The 23185-nt window shown below is 40.1% G+C and overlaps 1 protein-coding gene across 1 annotated transcript in view; it reads right to left on the reverse strand.

The window, feature by feature from the left end:
* Window positions 1-5088: 5088 nt before the first annotated feature.
* Window positions 5089-23185, reverse strand: part of LOC132397536 (embryonic protein UVS.2-like) — a 39811-nt gene continuing 21714 nt past the window's right edge. The window contains exons 5-6 of the mRNA XM_059976365.1: window positions 10380-10611; window positions 5089-5630 (exon numbers count right to left, since the gene is read on the reverse strand). Of these exons, the coding sequence (XP_059832348.1) occupies window positions 5545-5630; window positions 10380-10611 (318 nt within the window). The 3' untranslated portion in view covers window positions 5089-5544. The remainder of the gene's footprint in view (window positions 5631-10379; window positions 10612-23185) is intronic.

Consider the following 23185-nt stretch of genomic DNA (forward strand, 5'->3'; position numbering starts at 1 on the left):
TTCTGTTAGAAAGCCAATCTTCCACCCATGCCAGAATATTATCCCCAATCCCATGATTTTTTACTTTAAGTAATAATCTTTGGTGTAGCACCTTGTCAAATGCCTTTTGGAAGTCCAAATACACCACATCCACTGGTTCCCCTTTATCTACCCTATATGTTATGTCCTCAAAGAACTCCAACAAATTTGTCAAACATGACTTCCCTTTTATAAAGCCATGCTGACTTTGTCCTATTAAGCTATGTTTATCCAAATGCCCTGTTACTGTTTCCTTAATTATTGATTCCAACATTTTGCCAACCACAGATGTTAGGCTAACTGGCCTATAATTCCCAGCCTTCTGTCTATTGCCCTTTTTAAATAAAGGAATTACATTAGCATTTTTCCAATCTGTCGGGACCATTGCCGAGTCCGGTGAGTTTTGAAAAATTATCACTAATGCATCCACAATCCCGACCGCCACTTCCCTTAAGACCCTAGGATTTATCCACCTTCAGTCCCATTAATTTATCAAGTACCATTTCCTTGGTGATTTGAATCTTAGTTAGCTTCTCTCCCTCTAGAGCCCCCTGTTTATCCAGAGTTGGGATATTTTGAGTGTCCTCTACTGTAAAAACTGATACAAAATATTTGTTCAGTGTTTCCGCCATCTCCATGTCCCCTACCATTAATTTCCCGGTCTCATCTTCTAGGGGACCAACATTTACTTTAGCCACCCTTTTTCTTTTATGTTTTTCGCCAATTTACTTTCATAATCTATCTTCCCCTTCTTAATCAATCTTTTTGTTATTTGCTGCTGATCTTTAAAAGCTTCTCGATCTTCAATCTTCCCACTAGATTTAGCTACCTTATATAACTTTCTTTTTAGTCGTATACTTTGCTTTATTTCTTTACTTAGCCACGGATAACTATTTTTTCTTTTACACCCTTTTTTTTCAGTGGAGTATATTTTTCTTGATAGTTGTAAAATAACTCCTTAAATATACATCACCGATCAAGTACCGATTTACCCTTTAATCTATTTTCTCAATCCATCTTAAGCAATTCCGCTCTCATACCATCATAGTCTCCTTTATTTAAGCTCAGTACACTTGTTTGAGATCCAACCCTCTCATCCTCTAATTGAATATAGAATTCGACCATGTTATGGTCACTCATTCCAAGGGGATCCTTTACTAGGACACTTTTTATTAGTCCTGTCTCATTACACAGGACCAGATCTAAGACTGCTTGCCCCCTTATCGGTTCAGTAATGTATTGTTCAAGGAACCCATCCCGAATACACTCAATAAACTCTTCTTCAAGGCTAACATATCCGACTTGATTAATCCAGTCAATATGAAAGTTAAAATCCCCCATAATTATAGCTGTTCCCTTATTACAAGCCCCAACTATTTCCTGATTTATGCTCCAACCAACTGAGTTACAGCTGTTTGGAGGCCTATAGACTACTCCCACCACTGCTTTTTTCCCTTTACTATTTCTTATTTCTACCCAAATTGTTTCGTTATCCTGATCCTTTGAGCCAATATTATTTCGCTTTATTGCAGTGATTTCTTGCTTTATTAACATAGCCACCCCACCTCCTTTTCCTTCTTGCCTGTCTCTCCTAATTGTCGAATACCCTTGTATGTTTAATTCCCAGTCCTGGTGATATCATGTGTCATGTGTCAGAATGTGACTGGACAGAGTTCTGAGCACGTGCAGAAATGTCAGAATGATCCAGAACTTGGCTGTGTAAAAATATGGTTTGCTTGTTGTAAATAAAAGTTCTAGTTATGTTCTTCCAGAATATGTTTCTTTATGAGTAACCATCGGTATGTATAAAGACACAACATGGTGTCAGAAGTTGGTCTAGGTGAATAATATGCTTCACTAACAGGGGAGAAGCGAAGATAATCGGAAAAGAAAAAGAGAGCATGAACTTTTTCATTGTTTGCTAACAGCTTTAAAAATTGAAGTTTTGCAACCCTCATCAACGCTTCAGCTGACTGGGAACGTAGCTGAAAACTGGACAAAAATGTAAACAGTGTTTTGAAATTTATTTATCGGTGATCCGAGCAGAAAATAAATTGGAAAAAACGCAAGCTGCCATTCTACTCCACATGATTGATGACAATGCAATTGAGGTATATAACCATTTTATAATAATAAATGGGTTCAAGGATGACCTCCTTCCACTCTTAATGTGGCTGATGCATCAAAATGGGAATAGCAGACTCTTCACAGATGGGGAATGAAGTGCCTGATGGGGTTGCCGAGTGGTTTGTAAGGTGATGCACTATTTTAGTGATGACATAGGGAATCAGTGTGCTCTCATGCATGACCTTTATGTTCCCAATACCATCCTGAATCTCCTCCTTTAAGTTATTTGGAGCTAAAGAATCCCCAGAGTCAATGGAGATGCTGCATTTTATTGATGCTTTGAACATATCCCTGAATCCTTTCTTCTGGTTGGTAATCTCTCTCACACAATGGTATCAATTTAAATTACAAGCATGTGGAGGGGTGTTGCTAAGAGGAATATGAACGAAATACAGAAAGTTGGGACTAGCTGGGGTTATAGGCACAGACTGGCTCAACCAAAGGGCCAGTGTCTGTGCTGCATTGCTCTATGACTTGTGTGTAAAATCAGGATAGAGAATCTACTTGGGAATTCAGTGTGGACACATAAATGATGTAACCTTCCTAATGCAACTAAATGAATGCCTTAGTGTTGGGATGATGGCCTGGGAGAGATCACAAACATTGGTTTACATGGCCTTCCAGTGGATTGAAGGGATTGGTGTTGACTCATTCCAAATCTACTTAGGCCTTTTATTTTTCTGATGCTACCTAATTGTACATTGTTTTTTCAGTATGCCATTTCATGCTCAATTAGGTTAAGATACTCAAGAGCAGACATGCCCTTGAGGATAATAGGCCTGATCTTTGAGATGCAACTTGCAAGCACAACCCTACAACTGTAGAACTGGTTCCAATGTCTCAGAAATCTGAAGTCCCTCTTGCTGACTGTACCTCTCATCAAATAGTCAAATAATGTTTTCTCAGCATCACAAGGCTCTGGAAGTAATCTAAAAGCTTTGTGGATCAGCCTTTTAACTTTGTCAGTAGTTCCAAAGCCCTCACCCTAGGCAGAATCCCAACTGAATTTACTGTACTACTTGTTCTGAAATAGGCCAAGAGTTCTACTTGCTCTTCTAGTAGAATGTCCATGCTCTTCCTTACCCTGGTCAACAATGAGGTAACACACAACAAAGGTCTCACATTAATGGCTGTCTCCCTCCCTTACTACTAATTACTGTACTTCTACATTCTTGTTGTGCCCAGTCTATTCAGTCTTTTGTCCTGTGGTGCCAAGTTTGAGTCTTCACTTCAACGAGTTCTAATTTCACTGGTCTGCATAGTGGAATATCAGTTTGAGACCAGTGTATTCCAGCAGGACGGCTGCAATTGAACATCTTTCTTTCATTTTCATCAGTCAATTGATACTTCAGAAACTTATCTGTGAGCCTATATGCTATACATCTTATTAAGCATATCATATCCAAATTAGGTGCATATACTTAAGTATTATGTAAATTAGAATGACCTTTATGGATCATAAACTACATCTGGTTGGCTACATCAACTACATTGTAATTGAGAATTATGCATGAGATTTGTATCTGAAACTTGGGATTTAAACAATTTAGTACCTTGGTTTGATGCTTGCAGCTGGATCAGCTTCGTTGCATATCTATATGTATTGTGGATTAACTTAGTGGGATAGAGTATGTTATTTTCAATTTTCTTTTGTATTTTGAAGACAAATATGCTTGGTCCTAAACTATTAAACTAGCATTTTTAATGAAGTAATTTCACATAAATATTACAATAGCTTTATCAGCAGAGCAAGAATTAAACAATGAAAGTAGGTTAATTACATATTAGCAAATGGAGAATTACTGATTTGATGCAAAACAGCAAAATCCTTGGAGTCAATCACTATATTCAGTTTGGAGTGAAAGCCTCTTGGGAAAATTGATCATTGACCATTTTTTCCCCCTTAGAAGTTATTTTATTTTTTGACTGCTATGTATTTAGGTTGGAAAATCAGATGTCAGTCACCTGGAAAGCACAGTGAACCCCTGGATCTCCTGACATTTATTATTGGATCACCTTAAAATTGAAATTGCTTCAGAAGAATGCAAACTCATGGTGTTGCTAATATTGCTGTGAACTTTGTGCATCATGAGTTGGGTTGAAGCCAGTCATCAGGACTAGAGTTATGAAGGAAAGTCAAGGCTATGAGTGACCAAATTCTAATCTGCAGTCCCTGGTTGAGAAGGTTGGTATCAACTGGTAGGAAGGAATTTTATGGGAAAGGATTGGTGATAGTCAGGAGTGAACATGGTGGCAATTGACTACATCAAGGTTAAGATGGTTATCAAGGCTCCAGATTCTCTTAGTTCCATACTTAGCTGATGTGTGTTTCCTCAGAGCTTGATTGTTTAGATGTGAGGTTCCCTTTCAGGTACTGCGGATGGCTTAAGTTGGAAAAGGACATAGCTTTTCCCCTTTCTAGCCACTCCTGTATGCATACTTCCTAGCAGAGTTCCTAATCCCTAGGTAAGCCAATCAGTACCCTACAAATGGATACTGGATGCTTGATTTTGGGCTTTCTTTTAACAAAAATGTGTTGTATCTTTAACTATTTCAGTTAAGGAGAACAGAAGTGAATGAAAACAAGAACATATTATAATACATTTGGCTCCAGGATTAAACAATTAATTAAGCAAATACACCACAAAAATATTTGTTCCATATTTATCAATTTCAAGTTTTTTCTTGTTGATTCAATTAATTAATTGCCATGTTAAAAAGTAATGTGCTTGTTCATTCTAACAGCAATAGTAATAAATAGTAATTAAATGCTTTAATTTTAGTAAATCATTGTACAAAACACATGGATTTATAATTTCCAGATTCTATAAGTAGTAGAAAACACAGAAATAAAGGACTGAAGAAGTTAGCACTAATGCTAAAGTATTTGGGTAACTCCCCTTGCTGTAGGTCATAACTTTAGGAGGGTGCTTATCTGCAAAAAGAAAGGAAAATATAAACTTAATATTCTAAATAGTCCAAGAACCAAATTGGAGTATAGATGAAAGGAAAAGTGATTGCCAAAATCTGAAAGACATTTACTAGAATTACTTTTCTTTTAAATACTGGTTGTCACAATGCATGTTCACACCTCTGCAATATATATAGACAGCACTTAACTTTCTGCCAAGTTACAGCTGGCAGAAATTGTGATCAAATCTAACCAAGTTAAATGCAAGGACTTCAAAAGCAGCAAGAAATAACAAAACTGAAACAAAAACCTACAACTGAAGATTTTCAAGAGTTTTACATGCATTCAAATTTTTATCTCACCTGCTACATTCAGAAGGAAAGAGAGAATAGAAGTGCATGCTTTATAACATCAGCAGTTTGCTAAGTTTGATTTCTGATTGATAGTTTGCTCATGGGATAGTAGTGTGATAGGCTCTGTTTTGTTTTCTATGACAAGGCAATGTTGGTTATGAGACAGACCATTACAAAATATGTTCGCTGTTGACCCGAAGCCACTATAAACATGACAGAAGCTGTGAATAATAACAGAATCGGTAAGATAGAGCATTTCAATATAATCTTACTGAAACTTGATCATGCATTTCATCTCTACACCTTGACTGACAATGCACCTGGGTTGTAGGAGCTGTACTCTGGAATATGGTTTTGCAGGTATGCATTCCTTCTGCCTTCCCTGCACTGCAAATGTCTGGAGAATCTCTTGCCTATCCCCTTGATATTTTCTTTCTGACTCTTTCACTAAGATCTCCATTGTAACATGACAGCATGAAGACACTTTAACTCCTTTAGATAACCATTCATCATTTTTCATCAGAATTACGGACTAGAAGGGCCAAGATGGCCTGTTTCCGTGCTGTAATTGTTAACTGTCATCAACTCTCAATATCAAGGGGCACAAGAGTTGTATCCATTTGGGTTACCTGGAGAAATTGGCAGTAGCAGAACATAAAATTTGCAATGGACATAGGATTGACTTTGGCACAAATCTACTGTGCTATGCCAATGGCTTTTAGGACTGCCTGATAAAGGAAGCCGTTGAAATAAAATTATAGGGAAAGGATTTTAACAAAGATGAAGGTCTTGCCCTACGTAAGAATTGGAATTCAGTTGTAAACAAGGTGAGATTGCAGAGGTCTGCTTGGATGAGGACTAACCAATCAGGTGGGATGGATGATGGGGATATAAATACCACTGGACTAGACATGCCCAGGCATAATTCCTGATGAAAATGGAATTGAAATGACTGATAAAATTGATACTTATACCCAGCTGGAAGGACAAGAATCTTATCAATGATTCTCCATAAGCTCTTCTGCTATAGTGTACCTCAATTTCATAAGATTCTGTTTTACTGTCATCCATCGAAAGGTAGTCATGTTATTGGATCAATGAGTTGTGTGGAGCACGGAATGCGTGGGGAAATTATTACGACAAATTTATTACACAAGTTTGACTCTGCTGTATTCCATACATTCATGCATCATAATCACTCCATTCATTTTAATGAGCTGTTTTGAATATTTAACTCACTAGTAATAACATGGATATTCTGGGTTCCAAACAGGGGAGCTAGTCTGGGCCTGTACATTTCTCTTGAGCTGTTTTATTCATGAACTGAATACAGCAGAGCAAACATGTTTTTTTTCTGAATAACACCTTTTGAGGGAAGAACAAGCTCAGAGACTGAGGGATCCTAATGGAGGAAATACAATAATATATAAGTCCTTTATTCTAGTGGGACCAGAAGGCCATTCTTACCTAAGCCAGGCGCCATGGCAGAAGATGGGGTGTAGTTAATCTCCAGAAGTAACATGCTCCAAAATATGGAGCAAATTAGGAATAAGAATCATGAGATGTATGAAAGTCTACACCCAAAAATCACTTCTGAATTGTACTTCCTTCAACTTCAACATTCTGACCTATTCTTATTTATTACCACTCACTAAAGTAACCATGACATAAATCTACCTTGTTAAATAGTTTATTCCTCTTACATCCCAAAATGTGACATAATTGATAACTGTCTATCCATAGGTGGAAGGGGCTCTCTTGTGTTTGGAGACCAACTGATGTAGAGCTCCCCCCACTTGTAGACCATGTCTCTAGGACAAGTTGCACCCAAGGCAAGGAATCTACAAAGAATGCAAATATCAAATACTTTTACATCTCTTCTCTCCTTCTGAAATGATTGTCTAAAAAAAATACTGCAAGTGTACTGGCCATACTCCTCAAAGATAATGGTTACTTGTGCCCTTGTCATTGCTAGTTCATCAGGGGAAATCCATTATAGCAATGCACAGCTTCAGTGGTTGAAGAATTCACAGAAACCAGGTAAGGAGGCAACGGATCTAATTTCCAAATTTCCACGTATCAGGGCACTGTGGATCCAGGACATTCATCAGTTGTGACTCCAGTCTAGACTCCAATCTTTAAAAGTTGCCACCTCAAATAGTCTTGCTGCTTCAGTTGTGTCAATCATAGATAACCACATCTGAGAACCTGTCTGTGTTATTTCTCGCCTTCATTTCCCTTCCTCCTCTAACACTTTCAGTCCCGCTTGGTGGCACAATAATATCAGCACCGGACTCTGGAGCGAAGGTTCCCGAGTTTGAATCCAAGTGTCAAGCTAGCAACTTGGTCTTGTAAAAACAAGAATAGCTTGCTACGGAAACACCGTCATGACGGTGCCCCGATAACTCCATTGCCGAGTTAAGGGCTATTCTTCTTCTTCTAACACTTTTTTTTTTACCAAATTACTTGAATTGTAAATTTGAATGCAGTTTAATGAAAGCTATTTTAAAAAGTAATAAAACTCTTCCCTCATTAGATTTTCCAAATAAGAATTGAACAGTACTTGTAAAATTCTTCAATGATTTCTTTATAGTTCTTGTGTCTAAAAGATCCAGTTTCATTTTTAGAATTCAAAGATCTGCAAATAACATAATAAAGTGAAACTCTCAATAGTAACTGACTCAACCAGAAGGTGTGGCCAGTGTGGAAAAAGTAAGGAGGAGGAAAAACAGGCTGGCAGGAAGGTTCCTAGCTTTACGTGTTATAATTGTGGGAAAGCTGGTCATATAGCATCTAAGTGCTTTGCTCCAAAGAAGGAGACAGGAAAAGGGAAAACAGCAGTCCTGACTGGTTGCATTGAGTCGGTCAACAGATCGATGGGGAAGGCAAAGTTAGATAGAGCACAAGAGGGACGTGAGAAGTTTATCTCGGAAAGGACAGTGTCTGTGAAGGAAGGAGAAACCCCAGTTCCAGTGCGGATCTGGAGAGATACTGGGGCTGGACAGTCATTGATTTTAAGGAAGGTGTTAGACTTCGGTCCTGAGACTGAGACTGCAGAGGTTGTGTTAAGAGGTATCGGAAAAGGGACTGAGGCCGGACCCTGACTGAGTGCTGGGAACCCACAGGAAAGGTGGGAGTTTCGGAGACTGAATCAGGAGATCGGTCAGTTAAGCTCACAGTGTTACAGCAGGGCCGGTGGGGGCTCGTGTGTGTGTCCACTCATGCCAGAGTGCCGAGTCCACCACAGAAGAACGGTCTAGCTGAAGACCAGAGGGGTCATAACTGAATGGCCACAACGATACGACGAATTAAGAAAGGTCACAAAAAGGTTTGCCTGCCGCAACTGTTGCTGTTACATCTTGCTCGCTCTCTCTCTCTCTCTCCAACGATTTCAATAACTATTTCAGCATTGAACTGAACTCTATACTTTCCTATGACAATTCATTTACCCCTAGATATCGACAGAGCTTATTTATTATTGATTATTATTATTCCTACACTTTTAGGTTTATTACTGCTAACTCGTTTTATATGTATATTTGCATTTTTGATATTGTATTGTGTAGTTTACTAATAAACATCTTTAGTTTGGTACCACCAGACTCCAACGGATTCGTCTTTCTCTGCTGGTCAGACACCCAGTTACTGGCTATGTACAAAGTGCATAGATATACAAATATTAGAAGGGAAGAAAGAATAAAAAGAAATTTACCTTAAAAATGAAATGTACAAGAGTTGCAAGTCAAAGATTAAAAGATTTACAAGAATTCCAAGTTCACACTGATTAGATGATGGTGCAAGAATTACCATAATATACAGTAATGGGTGCACATTCACACCATCCAGGTAAGAAGTGATGGTAGTATTGCACAGGGTGTCCGTGAAAACAGGGTGTGGTAAACAGAGGTTAATAACAGTCAAACAGGGGGGGGAGGGGGGGTCATCTCTTCCTTGGCTTTAGGTTGACTCATTATAGAGACTAATGTCTGAGGGTAAGAATGGCCTTTGGAGCAGCGCAGTTGTCTTAGTCTATTACTGAAAGTGCTCTTCTGTTCAGCCAGGGTGGCATGCAGAGGGTGAGAAACATTGTCCAGAATTGCCAGGATTTTTCACAGGGTCCTTCGTTCTACCACAGTTTCCAATATGTCCAGTTTGACTCCTATAACAGAGCCAGCCTTTCTAATCAGTATATTGAGCCTGTTGGCATCACCCGTGTTGATGCCATTGCCTAGCATACCACCACAAACAAAATTGTGCTGTCGACAATTGACTGGTAGAATGTAAAGAAAAGGCCTGCTTACTCCAAAGGACCTCAGTCTCCTCAGGAAGCAAAGGCAAGTCTGGCCCTTCTTGTACGTATCCCCTGTGTTGCTGCTCCACTCAAGTCTGTCATCTAGGTGCACCACCAGGTACTTGTTGGTCCTCACTACATTTACATCCTCACCATCAATAGTAACAGGGAGCAGTACAGATTTGGCCTTCCTAAAGTCCATCACCATTTCCTTTATCTTACTGATGTTCAGCTGCAGATGATTCAGCTTGCACCATTTGACAAAGTCCTCCACTAGGGCACTGTATTTGTTCTTCCATCCTCTCTTTACACACCCAACTATTGATGAACCATCAAAGAATTCCTACAGGTGACATGACTAAGTGTTGTAGCTAAAGTCTGGGGTATACAGGGTAAACAGGAAAGAAGCTAATACATTCCCCTGTGAAGTCCCAGTGCTGCTTGTATCCATGTCTGATGCACAGCTCTGAAACTGCACATACTGTGGTCTGCTCGTCAGATAGTTCATCATCCAGGATACAATGGAAGTATCAACCTGCAATGAATGGAGCTTCTCCCGCAGCAAAGAGGGCTGTATGGTATTGAAGGCACTTCAGAAATCTAAAAACGGGAAGCTAAAATGTGTGACATTTCATGTAAGAGAAAGATTTCTGGAGCTTTTGTGTTTATAAATACTTACTTATAATAGATTTGTATTCAGCTGAAAATCCCCATCCAAGATCTGACTTTAAATGAGACAATTCTAGTACAAGTGTCCTTCCAGTTGAGGTGAAAGTGACTGGCTCGGATAGCTTTCCACAGTACTTTCCAAGAAGTGTATGAGGATTTGCAGCAACATCATGGATGGCCAAGTAGTCCGCTGTACAGTTTTCATTACTCCTGATGTGCAATGTAATTAATGTGAAGACTATCTGTAAAATAATATCACCATAGGATATGTTTATGACAATTTCAAGTGAAATTTTTGCAAATAGTATGTCATTACAAAGAAACTTAATTCAGAATCTTAAAATAAAATTTATACTTAATATTATATTTGAACACCTTGTACTATTAACAAATCACTGGAAACAACACACTGGACCATTGCTGGTGACACCACCAGCAAGAATGCTTACCATGCTATTCCACGCCCTCACTTTGGAAAGTTTTATCACCTGGCTGTGCTTCTACTCCCTGAGTATAGGCAGTGACTGAAGACTGCAGCTCCAGTAGTGAGGACCAAGGAGGTACGTACAAGGGAAGGACAGAACTGGATGAGTATGCTGCAGTTGTTACCGACTTCATTAAAGCCTGTGTGGATGAGTGTGTGTCTACAAAGACTGAACCAGGAGGTACATCATCTGCTGAAGGCTAGATCTGTGGCATTCAAGTCTGGTGACCCAGGCCTGTACCAGAAAACCAGGCATGATTTGCAAAGGGTTATTTCAAGGGCAAAGAGACAATTTTGAACGAGGTTGGAGGTGACATCCAATGCACGGCAACTCTGGGAAGGTTTGCAAGACATTACTTCCTCCAAAGCGAAACCTAAAAGTGTTAATGGCAGTGATACTTCACTACCAGATGAACTCAATGCTTTGAAAGGGAGAACACAACTACAGCTATGAAAATCCCTGAGAGGCTGATGCTAGGCTGTCTTTAAAGAGTGAACCCTCGCAAGGCGGAAGGTCGTGCTGGAGTACCTGGTAAGGCTCTGAAAATCTGTGCCAACTAATGGGTGGGAGTATTCAAGGACACTTTCAACCTCTTACTGCTATGGGTGGAAGATCCTCCTTGCTTCAAAAAGGTGACAATTATACCAGTGCCTAAGAAGAATAACATAAGCTGCCTTAACGACTACTGCTCAGTAACACTCACATCTACAGTGACAAAATGCTTTGAGAGGTTGGTCATGACTAGACTGAACTCCTGCCTCAGCAAGGACCTGCACCCATTGCAATTTGTCTATCGTCACAGTAGGTCAATGGCAGATGTAATCTCAATGTATCCTTACACGGCTTTAGACCACCTGGATAACACAAACACCTATGTCAGGATGCTGTTCATCCACTATAGCTCAGCATTTAATACCATCATTTTCACAATCCTGATTTACCTCAGGGGTGTGTGCTTAGCCCACTGCTCTACTCTCTCTATACCCATGACTGTGTGGCTGGGCATAGCTTAAATACTATCTATAAATTTACTGATGATACAACCATTGTTGGTAGAAACTCAGGTGGTGACAAGAGTGAGATATGCCAACTAGTAGAGTGGTACTGCAGCAACAACCTGGCACTCAATGTCAGTAAGACAAAAGAGCTGATTGTGGACTTCCTGAAGGGTAAGATGAAGGAGCATATACCAATCCTTATAGAGGGATCAGAAGTAGAGAGAGTGAGTAGTTTCAAGTTCCTGGGTGTCAAGATCTGAGGATCTAATCTGGTTCCAGCATATCAATGCAGTTATGAAGGTAGCAAGACAGCAGATATACTTCATTAGGAGTTTGAAGAGATTTGGATGTCAACAAGAACACTCAAAAACTTCTATAGATGTACTGTGGAGAGCAGTCTGACAGGCTGCATCACTGTCTGGCATGGAGGGGCTACTGCACAGGACCGAAAGAAGCTGTAGACAGTTGTAAATTTAGTCGGCTCCATCTTGGGTACAAGACTACAAAGTACCCAGGTCACTTTCATGGAGCGGTGTCTCAGAAAGGCAGCAAACATTATTAAGGATCTCCAGCACCCAGGACATGCTCTTTTCTCACTGTTACCATCAAGTAGGAGGTACAGAAGCTTTAAGGCACACACTCAGCAATTTAGTAACAGCTTCTTCTCCTCTGCCATCCGATCCCTAAATGGACATTATTTCACTTTAAAAAAATTTTTTCTTCTATATTATGTATTGCATTGAACTCTGCTGCTAAATTTAAAAAAAATTCACATCACATGCTGGTGATAATAAACCTGATTCTGATTCTAAAATCAACAAATCTAATATAAGCTTTATTTAGCAGTCTAACGTTAATGCCTCTAACTAACCTGAATGTCCACAGTAAAGAAGAATTTGACTACCCTAAAGTTGCATGCTTAAATAGTTTCACTACTTAAATTATTTGTTTATGCAGGTTTTGCAATTGCTTACTCTGTGAATTGTTTGAATTTCATATAATAACTATAAACCCATTACTGTGCTATTGAATATCTAAAAGGTGTTGCTGGCAGCCCAAGAGGTCAACAGGTATCAGAGACACATTTCCAATGTGAAAGTTCAAAGTAAATTCAGAATCACAACTAATATCATTGGCAATGGTACAATGCAATATCTAATAATTTATGAAAAAACTGTGAATTACAGGAATTAAGATAATTGAATTTAAATAAGTAGTGCAAAAAATGGCAAAGTAGTGTTCATGTATTCAATGTCCATTCAGAAACTGGATGGCAGTAGGGAAGAAACTGTTCCTGAATTGTTGCTGTTGAACAGTTTATTGTCTTCACTCTGGTTGGTCTTTCATTGATCCTGTTATAGTTATTATTCTATAGATTTGCTGAGTATGCCCAGAGGGAAATGAATCTCAAGGTTGTACATGGTGACATATATGTACTTTGATAATAAAATTTACCTTGAACTTTGAGTGTGGGCCTTTAGGCTCCTGTACCTCCTTCCAGATGGTAGCAATGAGAATAGGGCATGCCCTGGGATGGATGCTGGCTTTTTGAGGCATTGCTTCTTGGAGGTGCTCTGGATACTAGGGAAGCTAGTGCCCATGATGGAACTGAATAAGCTTACAGCTCCATATAACCATATAACAATCATAGCACGGAAACAGGCCATCTCGGCCCTCCTAGTCCGTGCCGAACTCTTAATCTCCCTAAAGCTTATTTTGATTTTGTGCAGTAGCCCTACCCATACCAGATAATGATGCACCCAGTTAGAATGTTCTTCACAATACATCTGTAGAAATTTGTGAGTGTCTTTGGTTACATAGCAAATGTCCTCAAACTCCTTATGAAATATAGCCGCTGTCATCTTTGTGGCATGCAACAGTTCGACACCCCTGGTCAAAATTTCTGTGAATAGTTAAGTGAGTAGAAGATGATCTGATCTCCAAAAGACATAAAGTTAAAGATGAAACATTCTTTTAACATTTTAAGCAAGATTATGTATTATTTTTGTTTTGTACAATTTTAGAATGAAAAAAAGGAAAGGAGCACCATGCAAAAGTTTGGGCACCCCAAGAGATTTGAGCTCTCAGATAACTTTTACAAAGGTCTCAGACCTTAATTAGCTTGTTAGGGCTATGGCTTGTTCACAGTCATTGTTAGGAAAGGCCAGGTGATGCAAATTTCAAAACTTTATAAATACCCTGACTATTCAAACCTGGTCCCAACAATCAGCAGACATGGGCTCCTCGAAGCAGTTGCCTAGCAAAATAAATTATGCCCACAAAGCAGGAGAAGGCTATAAGAAGATAGCAAAGCATTTTTAGATAGCCGTTTCCTCAGTTCATAATGTAATTAAGAAATGGCAGTTAACAGGAACCGTGGAGGTCAAGTTGTGGTCTGGAAGACCAAGAAAACTTTCCGAGAGAACTGCTCGTAGGATTGCTAGAAAGACAAATCAAAACCCCCATTTAACTGTAAAAGACCTTCAGGAAGATTTAGCAGACTCTGGAGTGGTGGTGCATTGTTCTACTGTGCAGCGAACACCTGCACAAATATGACCTTCATGAAAGAGTCATCAGAAGAAAACCTTTCCTGCATCCTTACCACAAAATTCAGCCTCCGAAGTTTGCAAAGGAACATCTAAACAAGCCTGATGCATTGTGGAAATAAGTCCTGTGGACTAATAAAGTTAAAATAGAACTTTTTGACCGCAATGAGCAAAGGTGTGTTTGGAGAAAAAAGGGTGCAGAATTTCATGAAAAGAACACCTCTCCAACTGTTAAGCATGAAGGTGGATCAATCATGTTTTGGGCTTGTGTTGCAGCCAGTGTCATGGGGAACATTTCACTGGTAGAAGGAAGAATGAATTCAATTAAATACCAGCAAATTCTGGAAGCAAACATCACACCATCTGTAGAAAAGCTGAAGATGAAAAGAGGATGGCTTCTACTCAGGATAACGATCCTAAACACACCTCAAAATCCACAATGGACTACCTCAAGAGGCGCATTGGCCCTCACATTCCCCCGACCTAAACATCATTGAAAATCTGTGGATAGACCTCAAAAGGGCATGCAAGACGGCTCAAGAATCTCACAGAACTAGAAGCCTTTCGCAAGGAAGAATGTGCGAAAATCCCCCAAGCAAGAATTAAAAGACTCTCAGCTGGCTACAGAAAGCATTTACAAGCTGCGATACTTGCCAAAGGGGGTGTTACTAAGTACTGACCATGCAAGGTGCCCAAACTTTTCCTTTTTTGTTACTTTGAAACTGTGAAAGATGGAAATTTTAAAAAAAGCAATTTTGCTTAAAGTATTAAAGAAATGTGTCATCTTTAACTTTATGCCTTTTGGAAATCAGGTCATCTTTTACTCGCTTAGCTATTCATAGTAACAGAAAATTTGACCGGGGTGCCCAAGTTTTTGCATGCCACTGTATCTACATCAACATGTCGCACCCAGAATAGATCTTCAGAGATGTTAACACGTAGGAACTTGAAATTGCTCACTCTCTCTACTTTTCATCCCTCTATGAAGGCTAGTCTGTGTTCCCTTGTCTTAACTTTTCTGATGTCCACAATCAGATCTCTGGTCTTACTGATATTGAGTGCAAGGTTGTTGCCATGACATCACTCAACTAGCTGATATATCTTGCTCCTGTTTGGCCTCTCATCATCATCTCAAATTCTGTCAACAATTTGTGTCATCAGCAAATTTATTGATGGGATCTGAGATGTTCTTGGCCACACAGTCATGGGTGTAGACAGAGTTGAGCACTGGGCTAGGCAGACATCTCATTCTTTTGCAGTATTGGGACCTCAGTCAATATGTGGGAAGTTAAAAATCATCAACTGTCATAGTCTTACATTTCTTGCAACAGTTTGCGATCTCTCTATAAATTTAAATCTCATAGACTGTTGGGTGGTCTATAATCCCATTAATGTGATCATACCTTTCTTATTCCTCAGTTATACCCATAATGCCTCACTAGATGAGTTTCCAGTCACTCCTGACTGAGCACTGCTGTGACATTTTCCTATTAATAATGCCACCTCTCCTCCCTTGATCGTTTCCACTGTATCATATCTAAAATAACACAACCACAGAATGTTGAGGTACCAGTTCTACCCCTCCAGCGACCAATTCTCACTAATGGCTGCAATATCATGATTCCATATGCTGACATCTAAAACTCGACAAATTTCTATAGATATGAGGTGGAGAGAATATTGACTGGCTTTATCACAGCCTGGTATGAAAACACCAAAGCCCTTGAACAGAAAGTTATACAAAAAGTAGAGGATTTGGCTCAGTCCATCATGGGTAAAGCCTTCTCAACAACTGAGCACATCTACATAAAACAGTCACATGAAAGCAGCATCCATTTTCAGGGATTCCTACCACCCAGGTCATGCTCTCTTCGTAGAGCTACCACAGGAAGAAGGAACAAGAGTCTCAGGACTCAAACTACCAGGTTAGGAAAAGTTACTATCCCTCAACCATTAGGATCTTGAATAAAAGGGAATAACTTCACTTGCCCCATCATTGAACTTTTCTCACAACCAATAGACTCATTTTCAAGGACTCTTCATCTCATGTTCTTGATATTTATTGCTTTTTCTTTATATTTATATTTGCATTTTGTTGTCATCTGCTGTCTTTCATTGATTCTATCATGGTTATTATTCTATAGATTTGTTGAGTATGTCCACAAGAAAATGTATCTCAGGGTTGTATATGGTGATATATGTACTTTTATCATAAGAGTTATTTTGAATTTTTGAACTTTGATCCATGGCCTAAGCTCATCCACCTTTCCTACAATATTTCTTGCATTGAAATATACACAATGCAGATCTTAAATTCCTTTATGCTCGGCCTTAAGATTCCTGACTTGGAACGTAGGCTTAACAACATCTTTCCCCACAACCAATGTATTATCTGTTCTGTGCTCTGGTTCCGATCCACCCTGCAACTCCTCAGCAAGATCCCTCTAGTTTAGAATCTTATCCTGAGGACCATTCCTACTCTTCTCCATAATTATTTTGAAACTAATAGCACTCCACACTTACATTGCCTATAAAAAGAATTCACCTCCCCCTCCCCAGAAGTTTTCATGCTTTATTGTTTTACAACATTGAATTGCAGTGGATTTAACTTTAAGGCATTCCTTTGTAGCTTTGGCTTTATGCTTGGGCTCATTGTCTTGCTTGGAAAACAAATCTTCTCCCAAGTCATAGTTCTCTTGCAGACGGCATAAGGTTTTCCTCCAGGATTTCCCTGTATTTTGCCCTCTACCTTCACAAGCCTTCCAGGGCCTGCTGCAGTGAAGCATCCCCACAGCATGATGCACCCATCACCATGCTTCACAGTAGGGATGGTGTGTTTCTGATGATGTGCAGTGTTTGACTTCTGCCATAGCGTTTAGTCTAAAAAGCTCAATTTTGGTTTCATCAGACCATAGAACCTTCTTCCAGCTGACTTCAGAGTCTCCCACGTACCTTCTAGGAAACTCTATAGCCAAGATTTTGAGTTATTTTCATCACTAGCTTTGTTTTTGCCAGAATCCCATGCAACTGGTGAAGCACCTAAGCAATGGTTATGTATGAAGTCGCTCCCATCTCAGCCATTGAAGCTTTCAATTCCTCTGGAGTTGTCATAGGTGTCTTGGTGGCCTCCCCCACTAGTCCCCTTCTTGCATGGTCACTCAGTTTTTGAGGATGGCCTTCTCTAGGCAGATGTACAGCTGTGCTATATTCTTTCCATTTCTTGATAATTAACTTAACTGTCCTCCAAGGGATATTCAGTGACTTGGAAATTTCCTTGTATCCATCTCCCGACTTGAGTTTTTCAATAACCTATTCATGGAGTTGCTTGAAATGTTCTTTTGTCATCATGGTGTAGTTTTTGCCAGTATACTGTCAGAAGTTGAACTTTCCAGATACAGGTGTATTTTTACTACAAACAATTGAAACACCTTTACTGCACACAGGTGTCCAAAAACATATCTCCATTTAATTAATTATGTGACTTCTTAAAACCAATTAGCTGCACCTAAGTGAGAGTGAGATTCAGTAATGGTTTGGTGTGTCATATTAAAGAGGGTGACTACTTATGCAATCTATTATTTTGTGTTTTATATTTGTAACTAATTTAGATTACTTGGTTGAGATCTGTTTTCACTTTGACACAAAAGGGTTCTTTTCCATTGACCAGTGTCAAAAATGACAAATTAACTCCACTGTGATTCAGTTTTGTAAAACAATAAAACATGAACATTTCCAAGGGGGTGAATATACTTTATAGGCACCGCACTTGTCACCTGCCCTATATCATTTCCTAAGAGGAATTCCAGAATCTCACTCTCTCAAGTTCAAACCTCTGCATATTGGTTAAAGAAACTTTCTTGAACACATTTGACAAAGTGCATTCCATGCACTCCTTTTACAGTATAAGTGGGAACTTAAAATTACCTACTATCACAACTTTTCACATTATTTCCTACAACTGTCTGCTATACATCTACAAATTTGCTGTTCTAAATCGTAATGACTTTTGGGAGGTCGATAATATAGTCCTATTAATGTGGTCATCCCTTTCTTATTCCTCAGTTCCACCCAAATTCCCCCAATAGATGAGCCCTCCATGACCAGTGTTGTGACATTTTTCCTAATGAGTAATGTCACCCCTCCCTATTTAATATAGGAGCCCTAATAACATTGAGCTGCTAGTCCTTCCCCTCCTGCTACTAGATCTCACTAAAGGAACAATATAATTCCATGCTCTAAGCTCATCTGCCTTACCAACAATAGTCCTTGCATTAAGACAGATGCAATTCAGAACATTAGTCCTGCAATGCTCAATCTTTTGGTTCTTGGATGCTTATTATCTACTTTCCCCACAATAACTCCACTAGATGCCCTGGCAGTCTGGTTCTCATCCCCTCCAACTATAGTTTAAAAACTCCGGAGCAGGATGAGCAAATATTCTTCCAAGGAGATTGGTTCCTCTCCAGACCACGTGCAAACCAAATTCAGGTTGCACTTTCCCTGGATGAGAGCCGAATAACCCAAGAATCTGTAGGTCTCCCAGCTGTACCATTTGCTTGGCCACATATCTGCACTATCTTACTATTTATTGCTCTGCTAATGCTTGGCATGGGTAGCAATCCTGCGATCACCACCCTGGAGGTCCTGTCTTTTAACTTGGCACTTAACTCCCTGAAATCACTTTGCAGAATCTCATTGCCCTTCTTGTCTATGTCACAATAATCCACGACCTCAAGCTGCTCACCCTCTTCCCTTAGAATTCTATGAATCTAAACCAAGGTGCCTCTGACCCTGGCACCTGGTATGTCACATACCATCCAGTGTCTCATTCTCATTTACAGAACCTCCTGTTTGCTTCCCTAACCAAGGAATCATCTATCACTATCTCTCACCTCTTCTATCCCTTTCCCTTGAGCCACAGGGTCAGACTCAGTATCAGAAACCAGAAAACCATTGCTCTCCTTGGTAGGTTGATTCATTACCCCTCCCCCAACACTATCTAGAACAGTTCTGATGAAGGGTCTCAGCCTGAAATGCCAACTGCTTACTCTTCTCCTTAGACGTTGCCGGGCCTGCTGAGTTCTCCCGCATTTTGTGTGTGTTGCTAAAACAATATATTTGCTATTGAAGAGAATGGCCACAGGGTTACACTGCACTGACTAACTATTCCTTTTTCCTCTCCTGACAGTCACCCAGCTACCTGCCCCCTTTAACTCCTGTCTATCGACACCTTAATCTCTTAAATGATCTGTAGGTCATCAGCTTCAGTTCTCTGATACAGTCTGTAAGGAGCTGCACCCGAATGCATTTTTCACAGATTGTCTCATCAGGGGCACTGGAGGTCTCCCTGACTTCACTCACATCATGCAATGGGCACACCTTTGCTCTGGGTTCCATTTCCACCAGTCTAGCTGTGCAATAAAAAAGAAAGAGGGAACTTAACAGAAACCTCATCTTGGTCTCCACCTCTTCTTGCCAAATCCTGTTGCCTCATCATTCCACAATACACTGGTCCATTCACACGAAAGAAAATAGGTCTCTATCAAATACCCAACTATAATTTTAATAATTCTTATTGCAATACCCTGGTTAAGATTTTTACTGCTATGCTGTAGGTATTTCATCTTAGCAATCCTGTAAAAGCAATTTGTACTGCTCTCAGCTTGTTGGGTTTGAGCTGAGATAAGAAGCTTTGTTGTTCAATTTAGGAATGTACTGCTAACCAATCAGAACAGCAGGTTTGGGAGGAGGTTCTAGAGAATGCAGCCAGAGAGGTTTCTGTTGGCGGGAGCTGGGAGAGGACAGGAGGGAAGATGGCTGAGGAGGCCATTCCTGTTGCACAAGGTGCTTTGTGCAGATAAATGGCTTCAAGGAGGAAGAACCAATAGCCTGGGAGACCCGTTCGTTCAAGCTGGATTTTGAGTGACAAGTAGAAGGTGATGTGTGCTTTTACATAGACTGAGGTTCTAGTGTTGCCAGCTGGTGGCGTAGTGGCATCAATGCCGGACTTCAGAGTGAAGGCTCCCGAGTTCGAATCCAGCCAGCTCCCTTGCCTTGCATGCTTTCCATCTGTGCTGGGTTGAGCGTCAAGCTAGCTACTTGGCCTCGTAAAAACTAGAAAGCCTGCTAAAAAAAAAAACCCCGTCACAATGGCGTCCTGATGACTCCACTCAGAGTTAAGGGATTTCTTCTTCTTCTGAGGGTCTAGTGTGGGAGTGACAGACAAGTTCAAGATGAGCTCCAACTTGAGTGCACAGTTAACTGTTTAAGACTAATGGGCCCTTTTTTTCTTTTTTCATTTAATAACTGTTTGCTTAAATTAGCATTCTTAAATGTACTTCTTTATAATTGTATACAGGGTATGACCTGTTATTTATATACTTGTTATATTAAAGAGTTAGATAGAGCTCTTAAAGATAGCGGAGTCAAGGGATATGGGGAGAAGGCAGGAACGGGGTACTGATTGTGGATGATCAGCCATGATCACATTGAATGGTGGTGCTGGCTCGAAGGGCCGAATGGCCTACTCCTGTACCTGTTGTCTGTTTCTATTGTCTATTTCTTGCTGGGGGCAGTAAATCACACAGTATTCATGTAAACTGGGATTTGGGTGGGCGAGACATCCCAACCTCACAGATCTGATGGGACTAAAGTTGTACACATCCTAGATGTATGAAGCTGGAGGAAGGTGGGTTTATCGCCGTGGAATCCAGTGGCTGTTAGTGTGAGTCTTCCAGAGTTGCCCAGTAAAAGGGGATTCATTATGTTTATTGTTCCTGGTACTAGAACTGGATGAAATATTTCAATTTGTAGATATGCCTGCCCTGTCAAACTAGCCAAGTTACAAGCAGCTATGTCAGTATAGTTCAGTTAACCTTCAACACAATGAACACAAGGAGAATAAGGATGGGCTACAGAAAAGGGCAATCTGCTAGCAAGAAGAGAAAGGGGCTATGATTTTACCAGTGGGGCATATCAATTCATAACCTTCAGGGAACAGATATTCAATTCTTTTACAGCCTGTGGTTTTCCGAGAAGCTGGTGTATCCATTATTGCAGCTATGGTGCTGAGCATAAATACTCTGTAAGTGTATGTTAAGTTCATTCAACTCTGTGTTGGGAATATCAGAAAGTAGCTCGATATTATTTCTGATATAATACAGACTTGCAAGGAGAATAAACTTTAAGTCCTCTTTGAAATCAGAAGGTATCATTAAATGCAAGATGGCGGCACGACGCAGCGTGCAACAGCTACTCCAGGAATGAATATCTGTAATCTGTCAAGTAGGATGCCGTGTACAATCCTGATTTGATGGAGATGGACGTGTGAAGCACGGAGGAACATCTGGTGAAACTTTTGAAATGCCTGTTTTGCTGCCGCTGCTACTGTGTGATCGGAAAAAACTCTGGGAGGAAGGCCCTGAATCCTCGGCTTTGCCTGTTGCTTGGTGGCCGGTGCTGGGGTCGAAGCGCTCGGCGGAGATGGTGCTTGGTGTCAGAGGGCTGGTCGGAGGCTCGAAGTTTTCGGACGGACTCGGAGTTGGCTGTGGTCGGAGCTCCCAAAGTTCTGTATCAGCAAGCTGTGGCGCTGGAGGTTCATGGCAGGAAGAGTTTTTCTTCCTTCTACTGTCTGCGTGAGATGATGGGCTGTCGAGACTTTGAACTTTCTTTTAAACTGCGCCATGGACTGCTCTTTATCAGATTACGGTATTGCTTTGCACTGTTGAAACTATGTGTTATAATTATGTGGTATTTGTCAGTTAGTCTTTTATCAATTATGGTATTGTCTGCACTGTTGAAACTACATGTTAACTATAACTATATGTAATCTATGTGGTTTTGTGTAGGTCTTGTAGCTTTGGGTTTGTCTGATGGGTTTGTAGTTCCTTTCCGGGGAACGTGCTAAGACGGTAGCGTGTTATCGATACGCAGCAGCCTCTCCGGAATCTGGATTGGGGATTACCAAATGTTATGTGGTTTTTCTTGTGTGGTCTGTTTTGTGCTTTATCATGATTCATTCTGGAGAATGTTGTCTCATTTTTTAACTGTATTGTCTATTGTGGTTTATAAATGACAATAAACTGAATCTGAAAAGCGAAGAGCAGGAAATGATTTTCAAGTTGTTCATTATGGTACAGTTGGTGATGATTGAACTTATTTTGCAATGCTTGATTAAACTGGAACCACATAACCTTTCATTCACTTAATATTTAATAGTGCATGGCCAGACCAGAATATACGATCAATGACAAACATCAGGGTAATTTACACAACTTACTCATTTTGTGCTGATAATGAATGGCTGCTTAAGGATAAGCAGTACCTAGTTCTGATTCTATTTGATGTACACAAAAAGTATGATTGTAAAAGTACAGATAAACAGCCACTCATAAAGTAAAATTTCTCCTTAGGCTATTTCTTGGGATCAAGCCTGACTGACTTCTACACCAGTTTTTGAGTACTAATGTGGCTACATCAAGTCAAGTTACTTTTTATTGTCATTCCGACCATAACTGCTGGTACAGTACACAGTAAAAACGAGACAATGTTTTTCAGGACCATGGTGCTACATGAAATAATACAAAAACTACACTGAAAACTATGTAAAACAACACAAAAACTACACTAGCTACAGACCTACACAGGACTGCATAAAGTGCACAAAACAGTGCAGGCAGCACAATACAAACAACAGGCACAGTAGCGGGCAGTAGGTGGGTGTCAGTCTAGGTTCTGGGTATTGAGGAGTCTGATGGCTTGGGGGAAGAAACTGTTACACACTGGTTG

The sequence above is a fragment of the Hypanus sabinus genome, chromosome 7 (genome assembly GCF_030144855.1).
Source record: "Hypanus sabinus isolate sHypSab1 chromosome 7, sHypSab1.hap1, whole genome shotgun sequence".
NCBI classification, from domain to species: Eukaryota; Metazoa; Chordata; class Chondrichthyes; order Myliobatiformes; family Dasyatidae; genus Hypanus; species Hypanus sabinus.